This window comes from Dama dama, chromosome 5, assembly GCF_033118175.1.
Source record: "Dama dama isolate Ldn47 chromosome 5, ASM3311817v1, whole genome shotgun sequence".
Classification (NCBI taxonomy): domain Eukaryota; kingdom Metazoa; phylum Chordata; class Mammalia; order Artiodactyla; family Cervidae; genus Dama; species Dama dama.
Window position 1 is genome coordinate 28821175 of NC_083685.1, and position 16710 is coordinate 28837884.

The 16710-nt window shown below is 43.8% G+C and overlaps 1 protein-coding gene across 6 annotated transcripts in view; it reads left to right on the forward strand.

Moving 5' to 3' along the window:
* GUCY1A1 (guanylate cyclase 1 soluble subunit alpha 1) overlaps positions 1-16710 on the forward strand; it is a 70232-nt gene that overhangs the window by 42771 nt on the left and 10751 nt on the right. For all 6 annotated transcript variants that reach the window (XM_061142239.1, XM_061142241.1, XM_061142240.1 and 3 more), the window contains exons 5-8: positions 785-1494; positions 3530-4015; positions 7802-7945; positions 13083-13237. In XM_061142239.1, coding sequence (XP_060998222.1) covers positions 785-1494; positions 3530-4015; positions 7802-7945; positions 13083-13237 — 1495 coding nt within the window. The remainder of the gene's footprint in view (positions 1-784; positions 1495-3529; positions 4016-7801; positions 7946-13082; positions 13238-16710) is intronic.

Below are 16710 nucleotides of genomic sequence, written 5' to 3' on the forward strand. Positions count from 1 at the left end.
TAAAGAATTTGCTTCTGCTGCTGCTGCTGATGGCTGACGTGCACTGAACCCTCTCTCTGGGTCAGGCACAGTTCTAACATGGCCCACAAACACCACAACAGTGCTGTGAACAGGGCATCCATGTTTCCTCTAAGTTACAGATGAGAAGAATGTGATACAAAGAGTTTAAAGAATAAAGGAGACTAGTGAAGGAAGAGTTGTGTAAAGTAAATGATATATTCCCAACACATTTTTCATTCAGGTAACATTACACAACAAGAATGCTATTTTGCTCAATAATAATAATAATATTTATTACTATTATAATTTATTACTTTATATCATCTCGGGGAAAATGACAAAATTGAATTTCACCACCAGTGATAGAAATTAATTCTGTATCTGATGCTTATGTTCCAAGGGGGCTAGTACCCCTTAACAACATGTGCCACTGTTTCTGATGTTAACAAGGTGGGAGAACTTCTTTTGAAAGAGGCTTAACCCTGTGATTCCAATTGCTCTTTTACAGTTAAGTTTCAGGGTGATAAAAAGTCATATCTTATACTCAGCTGATCATTCTTTCATAATTAACCAATTCGGGTTTATATTTGGAGTTACTTGAATTTTAGAAATGAATTTATGCAGATAATTTGGACAAAAATGGTTAATTTTGGTTGGAACTCTTATTAGCAGATATAAAGCAAGCTAAATTGTCAGATTAGGTGGTATTAAAAACAGTAGTGAAAATACAGCCCTGCCAAGATAATGCTTATGATATGGCAGAAAATGTGTTCTGTGCTTTCAGGAGTTCCAGTGGAGATCCTCAAAGAATCTCTTGGTGAGGAGCTTTTTAAAATATGTTATGAAGAAGATGAATACATCCTAGGTGTGGTTGGAGGAACCCTGAAAGATTTTTTAAATAGCTTCAGCACTCTCCTGAAACAGAGCAGCCACTGTCAAGAAGCAGAAAAGAAGGGCAGGTTTGAGGACGCGTCCATCCTATGCCTGGATAAAGATCCCAATATCTTACATGTTTACTATTTCTTCCCCAAGAGGATCACTTCCCTGATTCTCCCCGGCATCATTAAGGCAGCTGCTCGCATACTGTATGAGACGGAAGTGGAGGTTTCCTCGACGCCTTCTCGCTTGCACCAGGACTGCCGTGAGTTCGTGGACCAGCCCTGCGAGCTCTACTCCGTCCACGTCAGGAGCGCCCGGCCACACCCGCCCTCTGGGAAGCCCGTGTCCTCGCTGGTCATCCCCGCCTCGCTCTTCTGCAAGACCTTCCCTTTCCACTTCATGCTGGACAGAGATATGAGCATCCTGCAGCTCGGCCACGGCATCAGGCGGCTGATGAGCAGGAGAGATGTGCAAGGAAAGCCTCATTTTGACGAGTACTTTGAGATCCTGACCCCCAAAATCAGCCAGACCTTCAGCGGCATTATGACCATGCTGAACATGCAGTTCTTGGTGCGAGTGAGGAGGTGGGACAACTCCGTGAAGAAATCTTCCAGGGTAAGAACAGTTTTCCTGTTGTGATATGGGATCAATGATTTTGCTTTTAAAGACTGGGTGTGAAAAATGTAAAAATATACTGTATCAGTCCAGAATATATTAAACATTTTTTAATGTGGACCGTTTTTAAAGTCTTTATTGAATTTGTTACAGTGTTGCTTCTACTTTATGTTTTTTGGCTTTTTGGGTGAAGGGAATGTGGGATCTTAGTTCCCTGACCAGGTTGCGGAGTCTTAACCACTGGACTGCCAAGGAATTCCCCAAAATTTTTAATAAAATATTTCTGTTTAAAATAATTCTAAAATACTTCAAAGGCTGGAATAAATTTAAAACAAGATTCTTTGTGCATTCATTTGCTTGCTTACTTAAGGCATGACTTCACAAATATTTTTTGAATGCAATCTACCTTTTAAAATCTTTGTCTGCTGTGTTGTGCTAAGTCACTTCAGTCGAGTCTGACTCTTTGCAACCCTATGGACTGTAGCCTGCCAGGCTCCTCTCTCCATGGGATTCTCCAAGCGAGAATACTGGAGTGGGTTGCCGTGTCCTCCTCCAACGGGATCTTCCCGACCCAAGGATGGAACCCACGTCTCTTATATCTCCTGTATTGGCAGGTTAGTTTTTTACCACTAGTGTCACCTGGAAAATATTCACGGAGTATTTTATAACTGAATTATAAAAATACTTATGTAAAAATATGGCTTCGATCATCACGAAATAGCTGACTTAATTTGGATAATAAGAGGATTTCTGCAACAAAGAAACAAAAATGACTTGTTTCTTAGAGGAGGCAACTAAATGGATTCTTAAGTCAATATTGAATAGACATGGAAAAAATCAATAACTTGTTTGATTAACTGTTAGAAAATGTGGGAGAAAGTGTTCTGCTCTCATCTCATAGTAGAGAGAGCAGAGAGAGCATCTAATCATGCATGATTTAGAAAAGAAGTTTGGAAGTCACAGTCAATAGAATAACTGAGCTCATAGAAAGGCTCATGACGCACCTGACTTGTGGACCCAGAAGACACACTCTCTGTCCTCCCAGATGGAAACAGCTTTATTACTTTTTATGATAAACACAGTACAGCTAAATGTTTAAAAATAGGTAATACTTTAAGATGTCCATTGCAAAATCAAAAACATTATGTACATTTTTGTTTAAAACAAAAAAGCTACTTTTTACAGTTCTTTTTTTTATCAGTAAATGATATCTGTGTGTGTCCTTCCATGTCATTAGACACTGGTCTCTTTCACTTTTTCAAAGGCCATGTCGTATCCCATTGTGTGGTCGTCCTGTATTTTGGTTAACCGTCCACTGTTGAAGGACGTCCAGGCTGCTTTTGTGGCTCTCTTTTGTTAACACATATGTACACATCTGTCTCCTTCACACACGTGAGCCTGTGACCTGAGATGAGCACGTGAAGCCCCCTCGCCAAGGGGTCCTGTGCACCCTTCTGCTGATGGCTGCTGCCGAGAGAACATTGGAGCAGAAGCATCAGTGTGGCACGTGGTGAGAAAGCTTGGAAGCAAGAATTTGGGGCACTGTTGATTGAAAATCATGATTTCTGTGTAAACTATGATGCTGGGAAAGATTGAGGGCAGGAGGAGAAGAGGGCAACAGGGGATGAGATGGTTGGAAGGCATCACCAACTCAATAGACATGAGTCTGAGCAAACTCTAGGAGACAGTAGAGGACAAGGAAGCCTGGTGTGGTGCAGTTCATGGGGTCACAAAGAGTTGGACACGACTTAGCGACTGAACAGCAACAATTCTCCAGTATATTCTCCAGATGTCTGCATGCATTTTAGAGCTCATAGTTAAAGCACAAGAGAGCCGATTGTTTTTGTCAACAAGTAGAAAAAACTCAAGTTTAAAAACAAAGCTGGGGGGAGCAGGGGACTAAGATCCTGCAAGGTGCATGACTTGTTCAAAAAAAAAAAAAAAAAAAGAAGGGATTATCACTGTACCTGTTTCCTCACTTTTTGTCTGTTGGGAACGTGAATAAGCCGCAGAGCCTGGTCCTCCTTCTCCACAGGTGATGGACCTCAAAGGCCAGATGATCTACATGGTGGAGTCCAGCTCCATTCTATTCCTGGGCTCGCCCTGTGTGGACAGACTGGAGGACTTCACGGGCCGAGGGCTGTACCTCTCCGACATCCCCATCCACAACGCGCTGAGGGATGTGGTGCTGATCGGGGAGCAGGCCAGGGCCCAGGACGGCCTGAAGAAGAGGCTGGGCAAGCTGAAGGCCACGCTGGAGCAGGCCCACCAGGCCCTGGAGGAGGAGAAGCGGAAGACGGTGGACCTGCTGTGTTCCATCTTCCCCAGCGAGGTGGCGCAGCAGCTGTGGCAGGGCCGCGCCGTGCAGGCCAAGCGCTTCGGCAACGTCACCATGCTCTTCTCGGACATCGTGGGGTTCACGGCCATCTGTTCCCAGTGCTCCCCGCTGCAGGTCATCACCATGCTCAACGCACTCTACACCCGCTTTGACCGGCAGTGTGGAGAGCTGGATGTCTACAAGGTAGGCGGCCAGGCCCCGGATGGGGAGAGTTGGGCGTTGGGCCAGGAGCTTGTCCTGGGAGCAGGCATCCTGCCTTCATTGTATGGGTGTCTTCTGGCTCTGAATCTGCTCAGAGATGATTATTCCAGAAAGGACAGCCACTGTGTCTTTCCACAGAATGCAGGGTGACAGTGACGGAGTGGGCTGCCAGACCCTCAGAAAAGTGACGTTTTAAATTCAGTGAGCCTGATACTTGGACTGTGAAAACTGAGATGAATTGGTTTGGTTTTGTTTTCTTTCTTTCTTTTTTTTTTTTTAAGTATTTATTTTTTTGGCTGCTCTGGGTCTTATTTGCAGCATGTGGGATCTAGTTCCCTGATCAGGGATTGAACCTGGGCCCCCTGGATTGGGAGCTTGGAGTTATAGCCACTGGACCACCAGGGAAATACCAAGACAGCCTGTTAAGCCTGAGATGTTTCAAAGAGGGAGGATGTAGCCTTTCCATCTGCAAAAGTAAAGAAGCAGGAGGATTACATGAATTATCTTCCGACAGATTCATTCAGTGTAGAGTAACAGGATGCTTTTAACGGTCAGAGAACAGAAACCCAAATCACCTGCTTGTCTGGTGACCAAGGGCAGGAGACGGCCTGTCTTCAAATCTCGTTTTCTGCCTTGTTTGCTGTGTAAGCAGAGAAAGTGAAACAACCTTTTGCATTTCTGAAACAGAGGATATAATATCCATTCACAGTTTATATGCATGAATAACATGCTTTATGTCCTGTAATCTTCATGAACAGAGCTCTTATAAAGATTACGGTAAAAAAATATCTGTTATTCATCAGCCAGCAGGGTTGGCTGAGTGCTTGCAGGGTACCAGGCATCATTCTAGGCTCTGGGGATGCACAGAGATTGTCCCTGAAACATAATAAACTATTTTTAATGTAACTGTTATTAATGTTTTCATGTAACTGTTTTTGTATGTTTAATGTAACAGTTTTAATGTAACTGTTACTAATTGTTAATAAGGGGATTCCCAGATGGAGCTAGTGGTAAAGAACCTGCTTGCCAATGCAGGAGACATAAGAGATGCAGGTTTGATCCCTGGGTTGGGAAGATCCTCTGGAGGAGGAAACAGCAACCCACTCTAGTGTTCTTGCCTGGAGAATTCCTTAGACAGAGGAGCCTGGCGGGCTACAGTCCATGGGGTCACACAGAGTTGGACTCGACTGAAGTGACTTAGCATGCATGGTTAATAAGAGAACCAATGAAGAGATTCTGCCTGTTTCTTTAGAAGTAAAACGTTTTCTTATGATTTAATGTATTTTACATAGTTCTCAGCATTGGCTTGAAGAATAAAGCATGCTTCTCATTTATGTGGCTTGAATCATGTTTTAATTTGCCACATAAAAAGCTGACATTTCAGAGCTTAACCTAACATGAAATAAATAAATGATTAAAGAGGAAACAAAAATTATTTATGGGACAACATAAGCCCTGCTTGGTTCCAGTCTAGATGCTCTTGGTGAAACTTTCTCTTTAAAACATTTCTAACAGGAAATTCCAGACAGAGCTGTATTTCCCTTGGGAAAAAAGAGGTCCATGTATAATTAAAGATAAAATAATTGGCTTCGGTTAGGTTAAGCCTGATGGCCTCTTGTGGAATTCACTGTATTTATTTGTAGACAGCTGATGTCTTGAGAAGGTCTCTTCTCAGAACTGTGAGGAGGTCTCGCTCTCCTCTGCAAACTGCCCAGCTGCTCACAGAAGCCGCCCACTGCTGCACGATGCTCCCTGCTGAAATGTTTAAAAATGTCGTCACTCCTCTCTAGCGTTCAGAACCTTACTCCTCATGGCGAGGATGGGGCGCAGAGTACCCTGGGGACCCGGCTGCTGTCCCAGCCAGTGAGTCTGTGTCCTCGTTTCACCTGCTATTCATGTCGACGCTGTGTGGAAACACTGGAGATACTGTGAATAAACGGGGAGGGGGCCTCCCCTCAGAACACACTTAAGATACAGAGTGTGTTCCCATCACCGGCTCACCTGTGCCTGGCTGGCTTCTGGGGAGCAGCAGGGCTTGTATCCCAGTCCCCAAATTGGACCAGGACTCCATTCAGTTTCATTTTCTTTCTTTCATTCTTTTGGTCCTTTTCCTGCTTATTTGATTATTTATCTAGTGGTTTAGCATATCCTTACTGGTCCTCCAGAGTTTGCCAGCGTGGTGGGGGGTGGAGTCCGGTCCCTGTGATGAGTCCCAGAGAAGGGAGGGGGCAAGGGAGGGACACACAGATAGGGGACAGGATAGACTCCCTGTGACACCGGGGACGCCATGCCACGCTTGCCAGCGCAGGGGCTCCAGCAGCATCGATAATCAGCAGGGCTGAGGGGGCCTCTCCCCCTACTGAGTACCTCTCTGAGCCCTGTGACAGCTTAGCCCCGAGGCTGAGAGCATCTCTGTGTGCGTGGCCAAGGTGATGCTGTTGGATGCTGGGCTCACTCACTGGTGAATATCCTGGGCCTCAGTGGTGGAGGAGTTGATGAGACAGCAGACTCAGAGAGCTTGCTTTCTACCAGGAAAACAGACAACAAAGGCGTGAATTCACAGCACCCCAGATGGTGTGCTCTCTCTGGAAGGAAATAGAGCAAGTGCAGGGGAGCTGGGTGAGGGGATTTCACAGAAGTGGTTAGAATCGCCTTCCTTGCAAGGTGAGTTTTAGCAGAGCCTGAGGAAACCAAGGACGTGTCTAGTGGTCACCTGCAGGAATACTGATCCAGACAAAGGAATAACAAATGTTTGCTATGTTTGAGGGAAAACAGGAGGCCAGCAGCTTGGGACAAAGCGAGCAAGAAAGAGAATAAGGAGAAGGATCAGGATCAGGGGCAGCAGAAAGGCAGGACAAGAACTTTGGGGCAGCTTAAGGGCTCTGGCATTTATTCTGAGTGAAATAAGCAATTGCTGATGTTGTCCCCCTTTCTCTTCTCTCTCACCTTCACCCCTCCAGATTGCCAGCTTTGGATCAGAACAATGATATGATCTAGGTTACAATAAGAATTTGGAGGAGAAAAATGCACCTATTACAATTTGGTAGCTTATTTGTGGATTTAAATGGACTGTTAGCTTTCTATATTCAGCATGACAAATGAAAATCACTCGTAACAACAACAATCATGACAATAATAATAACTGATCAATACATGAAATTCACAGCAGAGATTGATTTCCGATAGCTTTCCAACCACCATTGTCTCTGCCTCCTGCTTGACATCTTAGTCTCTGTGCTTTATGGTTAATATTCATGTAGACAGTTTATCATTGCTATGACAGCACCAAAAGTTATTTTGAAAAGTTGCAATGTCAGTTTTAACCTTAACTATATTCATAGGACCTTGATTCAGTAGTGACTTTGTTCAAAGCACTGTATTTTATGCTGAGAGGCTATATCACCCAATATCTCAAACATATTATAATAGATTCAAAGTATGTCATTTGCTTCTACAAACTCCATTTTACATGGTGCGGGGAGAAAGAGGTGCAATGATGTAGGGGAATCAGTGACAAGTCTGGGAGCAGACACCCCTCCTGACACTGTATTCACAGCACGGTGCTGCCTCTCAGCTTAGAAACCTTGTGAATTTCCTGGAAAGAAGAACCTTTTCCAAGAGTCTGTGATTGACTCTGATGTTCCATTGGCCCATGAAGCTGAGATTTCTGCTTCATGATATAATTTCTGCTCTATGATGTACACTGTGATGCTTCCTAGGTTGTTTTTTTTTTTTTTTTTTGTAATGTGGAGAATCTGTTGTGCATAGGTGGAGACAATTGGCGATGCATACTGTGTGGCCGGGGGCTTACACAAAGAGAGTGACACCCACGCTGTTCAGATCGCGCTGATGGCCCTCAAGATGATGGAGCTCTCTCATGAAGTCGTGTCTCCCCATGGAGAACCCATCAAGGTGAGGCTGATCACGTGTTGTTCAGGAGATGTCACGAGAGTGAATGCTGGTTAGTTAGTCTTGCTGTATCTCACTGTTCTCTGAACCCAGGGTAGGCAAGGCGCCAGCGGGAAAGCTGGAAGCAAAGTCAAGGAGATGGAGAAACTGCAGATACGTTTATTCTCTCCTGACTGGCACCGCAGCCAGAGCAGCAGACAAGCTGTATTTTCTCATGGTTGACCCAGCGGACACAGCCATAACTGTGGCCATAATGCAGCCTCAAGGGCTTTTCAGGTGGAACGTCTATCTGTTTACAGAACAGAAGTGGCCCGTGCCCAAGTGGGTACATTGTGACACGCATGCGCAGTGCTATAAGTTATCTCAGTTGTTACATAACCATGTATTTACAACACGTGGGGCCAGAGTGAGAGGCCATGGGGTGAGAGAGCCTGACCACCACCAGCTTGGCTAATTAGCTTTTTTTCCCTACAGTTAGTTATCAGTAGAATGGTGCATCCATCAGGGTTTAGTTGCATAGAGTAGATCTCCAGCTCACTGAAGCACCAGAAAATTTACTTCATGGTATTAAGTGGCTTACAGACCACTAGGACAAGGAAGCCATCCATGACTTGAGCTCTCAAAGAGTGGATCCTAAAGCCATGCTTCAGAACCATGGCTTCCTCTGTGATCTGGAAGCTGGTTCTAGAAACACACAGCCACAGCCAGGCAGGAAACCATTGTGCTCAGAAAGTAGCTGTCTCCGCTACTGGCTGCACTGCAGATTTGCACCCACTGTAATTGCATCAGCAACGTGGAAATTCTGCATCGTGACTCTCACAAATTGAATGACTGGAAGCCGGATCCCTGCTAAGCCTGGGAGAGGGAGCACACAGTCTTCTGCTGTGCTTCACAAGGGAAGTTGTAGGCAGAAATCCAGGTTCCCAGAGCTCGTGCAAGGGTGTCTGATTCACCAAAACCTCAGTACATCTAGAAACTTCGAGGGAGTTTGAAAAATATAGTTTGTGGTTTTCTGAGCCCTGCAGGGGAGGAATTTTACTAGAATGAATGTGGACTGGTAATCTAGCAATATTTTCCAGGACACATAAAATTCCAAAATTTCTAAATAAGCCAGATCCCAGAACAATAATGTCTTATTGCAGATGATAAAATAAAATAAACATGCTCGGCATAGATTTAATAGATAACACATGAACAGATATCTTTATATGTCCCACTTGAAGTGAATCTGCCACTTAACTTTTATAGAACAGTCCTCAATTAATGACCTTCAGAAATGGGCCTTTGAAATAATATGGAATCCTATCTGGCATGATATAAAATATAGAGAGAAGGAGGAAAAAGAAGTTTAGCCAGCACTTACACTGTAAAGAACCTACCTGCATTGCAGGAGACCCAGGTTCAGTCCCTCAGTTGGGAAGATCCCCTGGAGAAGGGAATGGCTACCCAGTCTAGCATCATGCCTGCAGAATGCTATGGACAGAGGAGCCTGGCAGGCTACAGTCCATGGGTCACAAAGAGTCAGACATGACTGAGCCATTAACTTTCACTTTCTTTTTCTCTCCAATGTTAATATTAATAGAAGCTGTATGTGTAAGCCTTCACAACTGTTTTCTAAGAGAATGGTCATCCCAGTTATATACTGATGTGTGACACACTTCCCTAAAATTAGTGGTGTAAAACCACAGAGCTTTCGTGATGCATTGATTTTGTGCAGTGGAATTTGGATGAGGCATAGCATGAATACCTTGTCATTTCTCACAGTATCTGGTACCTCCACTGGGAATTCTCAGTGGCTGAGGGCATGCAGAGTAGCTGAAATTACATCACTTGAACCAGAGGATTATTTCAAGATACCGCCTATCTCACCTGCCTGGTTTTGTGGTTGGGCATGGCAGAGGGTGGGCATGGCAGAGGATGGACCCCACTGGGACTGTCAGCCTAGTGCTTACATGTCCTGCTCCAGCTGGGCAGCCTCGGGACAGTCACACTTCTTACCTGGGGGTGGGTGTCCACGGAACAAAGTCGGTATCTGCTGTATGGCCTTTTACACCTTGGCCTTAGGAGATAAACGGTGACACGTCCATTGTATACTATTGGTCAAAGCAACCTTAAGCCTGCCCAGAAGGGAGAAGACGTAGATGCCAGGTCGCAATAGGAAGAGTGTGAAACAATTCTCCACTGTGTTTTAAAAGCATCACAGTGTCTGACTTTTCCAGATAGCTAATTTCTATAATTTTTTAAAAGATAATTATATTTTGCTTTTTTTTTTGATAAGGAGTCTGATAGCATCAAAGTGAATGCCTAAAATATCTGGATTAATAATAAACCCAGTGATCTCCACTTAAATGGGTTCTATAATTAAGATGTGTATGTTTGGGGAAGGGGGTTAGTGCCATGATTTTTGACATTTGTAGAAATGTACTTAACAGTTTTGCAATTGCAAGAATTATTTATAGCTAATTTCAAAGATGGTTACCCAGGTGATAATAATTTAGCTTTACTGACCTATAAATTCAGGTTTAAACATGCCTTTTTATTTGTACTGACCTAGGAAATTTCTGGTGGCCTTAGGGGTTACTCATGAATTACCACAAGTGCAGACTCTTTTTAGTAGTGAGAAAAAAACACTGATGTGTGTCACAGGAGCAGTTGTGACTTAAACATCGTTTTACTTAGTATATATGTAGTATATGTAATGTATGATATAGTTGAACCATGTTGTAGAGGAATCCACAATTCAGTGATGGACAAGGGCGGTCAAGACTCTACTGGATTTGAAGCTGTGTGTTTCTGGCTGCAAAGCCCAGGCTTTTACAACTTCTTCCCCTCCTTCCCCATGAAATGGAATCACAGTGAAAGAATAGGAAATGTTTTTGGTTTCAAACTCTGTGTCTTTCTGCCGCATGTCTTGTGTACTAACTGTCTACTCGCTTATTCTACTGATTTCCTCACTAACACCCACCCACCCGCTGAGGCTTGGAAGACCGCAGGTGAACTGTGTCTTACGATGGAGACCTTGCCCAGGCTGAGAATCACAGCGGGAGACAGAAAGGGCAGAATGCACTCACTGCATGCTCTGAAGCCTCCCTCCCAGCCCAGCAGCCAGTGTGTGGAAGGGCTCCGTCTAGAGTGGCCCTGGATGGGAGACTCCTCAGCAGATTTCCATTTGGGGCATGATGGGCACCTCACACTTTGGACCATTTTTGTGCTTGTAAATTTACAAAGTTCTCTGATAAGAAAGCTTTGGAGTCAAGAGTGCGATTCAGGACTGGAGTCAAAAGTGCGATTCAGGGCTGGGGGAGGGAGGGAGGGGAGAAAGCAAAGGGACCTTGGCCCTGTCTGTGTTGTTCGGATGTTTACAAGGAGGATGTATTTCTATATTAATTATGCAATAGAAACAGTAAAACACTACAATGAACTTGTCCTATTAAAAGCTAGAGTAACTAGGTACAAGGGAGAAACTGGTTTAATGAGAAGAGTGCCCAAAGAAAATAAAAACTTATGAAAGTATGCCTGGTATTTATAAGCAGAAGATAGCCTTTTGTCACCTTTTCTTGGTTTGTTTAAATTGTTCTTTGTTAATTGTTTATGTATAGAACCATGTTTTCCTAAGGAAGAAAAAGCCAAACGCAATAGAAATCTATGTTTTTGTGCTTAAAGTAAAACTGATGAAGAAGAGGCTTTAAAAGTAACCCAATCCTGAGTTTTTTAGGTGAGGAAAGAGTACAGGGGAAATATGGAGATTTAGAGAAAGTTAGACAGCCAGACGCAGAGAATAACTCAGTGGTCACCAGTGAGAAGCACGTAGAGGGAGAGGGCAGGAGTGGGGGTCAGAGCTACAGACCTCTAGGTATGAAATAAGTAAGATACAGGATGTAATGTACAGCGCAGGAAAAAGAGCTAACATTATATAATAACTTTGTGTGGGGCATGATCTGTAAAATATCGAACAATTATATTGTACGTCTGAAAATAATATTGTAAGTCAAATATACTTCGATTAAAAAAGTCAGACTGCCAGCTATTAGCAGAATTTTGGTTTCTAATACAAATCCCCTGATTCATGGTATCGTGCCTTTGTTTAAAAATTTTGCAGAATTCATGGTTTAACAAATGATTCTCAGAAGTTTCTAGAAGAGGTCTAAAATTAGCCATAAAACTTGGGAAATCTGGAGTCTCCTGTATTCCAAATTACATCTAAGTGACTAAGTCTTTAGCCTCTGTGTACAATACAGGGATCTAATGGAACTTGTTTTAATGGTCAACTGAACATAGAACTTGGAAATAGCAAACGTGGTGTCTGATTGTCATCTTAAACATCCTTACTCTCACTTGCTTTGTTGTAGCAGTGATTTAAAAATCTGTGCCTCCTCTAAGATCAGCCAGTTTTCAGTCTAAAAGATCCCAGTTTAAAACATTGTCTTAACTGCTCTACAAATTATCAAAAGCTTTCAGAATTCCTAAACATTCACCTCAGTGTATTCTGACTGCCTCTTATACCCAGATATGGCACGACTCTTGTTTTCCAAGGATCCAGATGTTGTTGACTGAAGTGTTTATAGTTGCTGCTATCCAGGCTCAGCAATGCCAGCTTTCTGCTTCCTCTGTCATTTTCTGCCTCAATATTACAATTTTTTTCTCCCCGAGTTGGCTATTTGAATAGTGAGGTAGTGTCTGGCATAAAGTTCTTGTGAGCAAAATACCTGAACACCCACACTTTATATCCTGAGAAGTGACCGTGTTTTGGGAAACAGCTTCTGGGTTCCAGAAGTCCTGTCTCTCTCATCCAATGGACAGAGCAGGTTCATGTAAGCAGCCCGCAGAGACGGCGTCTGGTCACCATGGCGACTGTGGTAGGTTTGTGGGGGGCTTTGACTCAGATAGGAAAGACGGGTGAAATACACGTTGTGTGATAAACCCAAGTGCATCCCTGGAGAAGCGAAGAGGGGTGACTGATGCCGCACTAGGGGTTCTTCCTTGGAAGGAAGGAGTAGAGAAACATCAGCTGGAGGTTTGGAGGAAGGAGGAGGTGTGGGAAGAGCGAAGAGTATAATAATTTCAACAGTCCCTCAAACAGCACTGACAAGCAGGAGTGTTTTTCCAGTGGCGAGAACACTGACTTACTTTTTGCTTTCAGATGCGCATTGGACTGCATTCTGGGTCAGTTTTTGCTGGAGTTGTTGGAGTTAAAATGCCTCGTTACTGCCTTTTTGGAAACAATGTCACCCTGGCTAACAAATTTGAATCATGCAGTGTCCCCCGGAAAATCAACGTCAGCCCAACCACTTACAGGTATGACCCCACTGAGCGCCTGAAATGTACTCTTTTATATGCAGTTGTCAGTTTTGTTCATTGATTTGTCTCATTCTTCGTAACTTTTTCTTGCTTAGATAATATTAGAGAAAAGCCATAATTGTGTCATCCTCATTTTAATTGTTTTTAAACTACTTTTTAGTCTACTTTTTAGTCCTGAGATAACTGTAGCCTGGCTGTCATCCTTGATGTATATCCTGTCTCCCCCATTATTATCCTTTAAGCAAAGGGTAATAATATATTCCTTCTCACGGGCTTGGGAGGTATTCTGACTCTGACCAGAGTTAGAGAGACCACACAAGCTGATGGGCATGGTCCCCGAAAAGAATGCCCTTAATTCATGTGCCAGGTGTGTATACGTTTTATCTGCTTTGAAAAATCAAATTATAATGGAAATCCTCGAAGAACAAAAAGATTTTCCAGATCTATATGGTAGCTAACATACACCAAGCAAGTGAACTAGTCTCTATGATGGTTTCCTAGCATCTTCTTTCTACTCCAAACAACTTTCCTTTCCAGCCCTGATTCTAAGTTGAAAACCTTGCTTTCTTTTGCACAAGAAAGGTTGAAACCTGCTAAGGACCGCACCAGCGTCATGCTCAGATCCAGTGCACCTTGCTCCCTGGCACCCTTGACTGTGTGTGGTTCCTGTCCTGGGAACTGACAGCCCTGCTCCGGATTTGCTGTCCTCTCAAACAGTTTCTTTAGAAAATATCAGCCTTCTCTATGTTCAGTTCCTCCAAGGAAATGATTCTTCCCATCAAAATACAGCCATATCTGTTTACTTACCTCTTTAAAGGTAATATCTTTGTTTTGTTTCCAAGACTATCTCTGCTGTCTCCTTAAGTTCCTGCTCCTTTTCCAGAAAAACTCAGCACACAGGTCGTCTATGCTCAGGGCCTCCCCCTGCTCTTCAGCTCACTCTGGTCAGCGTTTGTCCCTCACAGGCCACTCCGATGGATCCAAGCAGGGTCATGGGTGCCCCTTGCTAAACTCAGGGTCAGTTCTCTCTCCTTGTCTTCCTCACCATCTCAGGATGTTCTGAATATCTTCCTCTTCAGGCTTTTGTGACAACAGATTCACCAGGTTCCCTCCTAGCTCTACCTTCTCCTTGTCTTGGTTGCTGCTGTCTCAACAAAACCGTTCCCCACCGGGTTATTGACATCCTTAAACAATAGAAATTGACTAGAGGCCAGACAGAAAATTTAGGCAAGGCTTTATTGGGGCCCCTGCTGCAGCAGGAGGGAGTGAGACCAAGTAACAAATTTCCCTTGCTTGCTCCTGGAGTGGAGGATAAGCTAGTTGCTTTTATGGGGTGAGGGTAGGGTGTGTCCAGGGGTCTGGTTGAAGGGGTGGCTTAGGTGGATTCCCCATCCCTCTGGTGGCGTTGAGTGCAGGGGGAATGTGCAGTACCCTACTTTTGCTCCCAATCCCCTGCTTTTGCTTCTCAGAAGTGGCAGTTGGGTTTTTGGTCTTTGTGTATCTTTTGGTCCAAAATTTGCTCCAGCTGCATATGCACACAGTTATTTTCACTCCCACAGTTTCTTTGTATTTTGTTGCTGGAGGAGAAGTTTGTCCAGGTGCAAGCATTGCAGCAAAGGATCCCCAGGTCCCAGACTGTCTCAAAACCACCAAACTTTGGAAAATTGTCCTGCCCAGAGCCATGTCTGTATTCTCATGTTTCCGAAATTTGATGATTTACCACTTTTATCTCTAGCCTGACCCATGATTCTCCAGTGAGCTAAACTCATATAATTCTGTCCTGCATTTCTACTCAGATGACTAACTGACCTATTAGATGGCTAATGTGATGATGTTAGAACAACTGATTTCCAATTCCCCACCCCCATGTGGATAAAATCTACTTCCCACCCAGCAAAACTCCATCAATCTTTTTAAAGGGCAGCAGTGTCTACCTAGTTACTCAAACCAGGGACCTCAGAGTGATCTCTCCCTTCTCCCCATCATGCCCCACCCCTGCCTCCACACGTGTGTCCTGCACATAGCCTTTCTCACCTCCTCTAACGCCACCACCCCAGCCCAGCCTCACCCTCACTCTTGTATCTTGTGTGCCTGCTCCTTGGCTCATCCTCCACACAAGAGCTAAGTTCTCTTCCTAAACCATAAGCAGATCTGTCATCCCTGCCCTACAAGCCCTCCAGTGGCCTCTGCTGCAACCAGAATAAAATCAGACTTGTAACCACTGACTCAAGTGCTATCTCTGGTCATAGTTACATCAGCTCTTACCACCTCATTTTCTTCCACTTTCTCCTTATTTCACGGATCTCCTGCAACCCCAGCCTCGTTTTTATTCATCAGACTTGCTAAACTGATTCCTGAATGGAGGGTGCCTGTTTTCCCTTTCTCTCCCGGATCATCTCCGGTTTTCCTCCTTCTCGTGATCTGACCTTAAGTCAGATGCCACCTGTTCAAAGACACATTCCTCTCCTGCCCTGGACATACCCTCACGTGGTCATCTCAGTTCATCCCTGTGCCTGAAATGGTTAAGTTCAGGACAAGGGTAGATTTTATGAGAATTTATGCAGATATAAAAGGTGATTGTTTCTTTGCAGAGCTTTAATGATACAACATTAAATCCTGGAATGGTATTTCTCAACAAAATAATATTAGGAAGCATACCTTCCTTGATATATTTATGAAACATGTACATTTAGGACACAGACTACATCCCCACACCCAAAAATATCCACTACCTTCAAACTTCTGTTTTCAAATTCTAATCAGTAATTTAGAAAGTAGCAATGTAATAGCAGTTATACATTCCTTTCTTTTAAATGTCATGAGGAGTTTTATTCTCGGGGACAATTTCCTGCATTTTTATTTGTTTTTACTGAAGTGCAGAGAACTCACAGAGACTAGGTTCGGTATCGTTTTAAGTTTTGGATCAGTGGATTGATGAGAAGGGTATGTGATGATCCAAGATCATTAAAGACAAAACTGGCAGATGGGGCGTAATGGAGCCACCCCTGTGGGTGGGAAGGTTGACCTAGGAACTCCTGAGGTGACACAGAAGCAGGACTTGGATTCCATGAGGAAGCAAGGAGTGTAAAGGGCAGATGACAGAATTAGGAGAGTTGATGCAGCCACTTGGAGGACGTGGTGTCCAGTTGCTGGGAGTAAGAAAACCGCCCTCGCATGTGAATATCCGCCTTGGGACTGTTGCTGCTAATCTCAGATCTTTCTTCCCTCAAGCTTTCATCTAAATGGTTTTATGTTTCCAACCTGTTTTTCTTATAAATTTGGATCTTTTAAAAAAGATGATTTAATGAACACATCTAATTCCATGACACTGTGTTTATCTGTAAGTTTCTTTAAAAAGCATAGGACTTGCAGTCAGAAGACATCTCCTACAGTCCCCAGTACAGGGCTTACCAGCTGTGTGATCTTAAGAAAGGCTCTTAATACATTCTAATGATTTGCTTTAAAGCCAC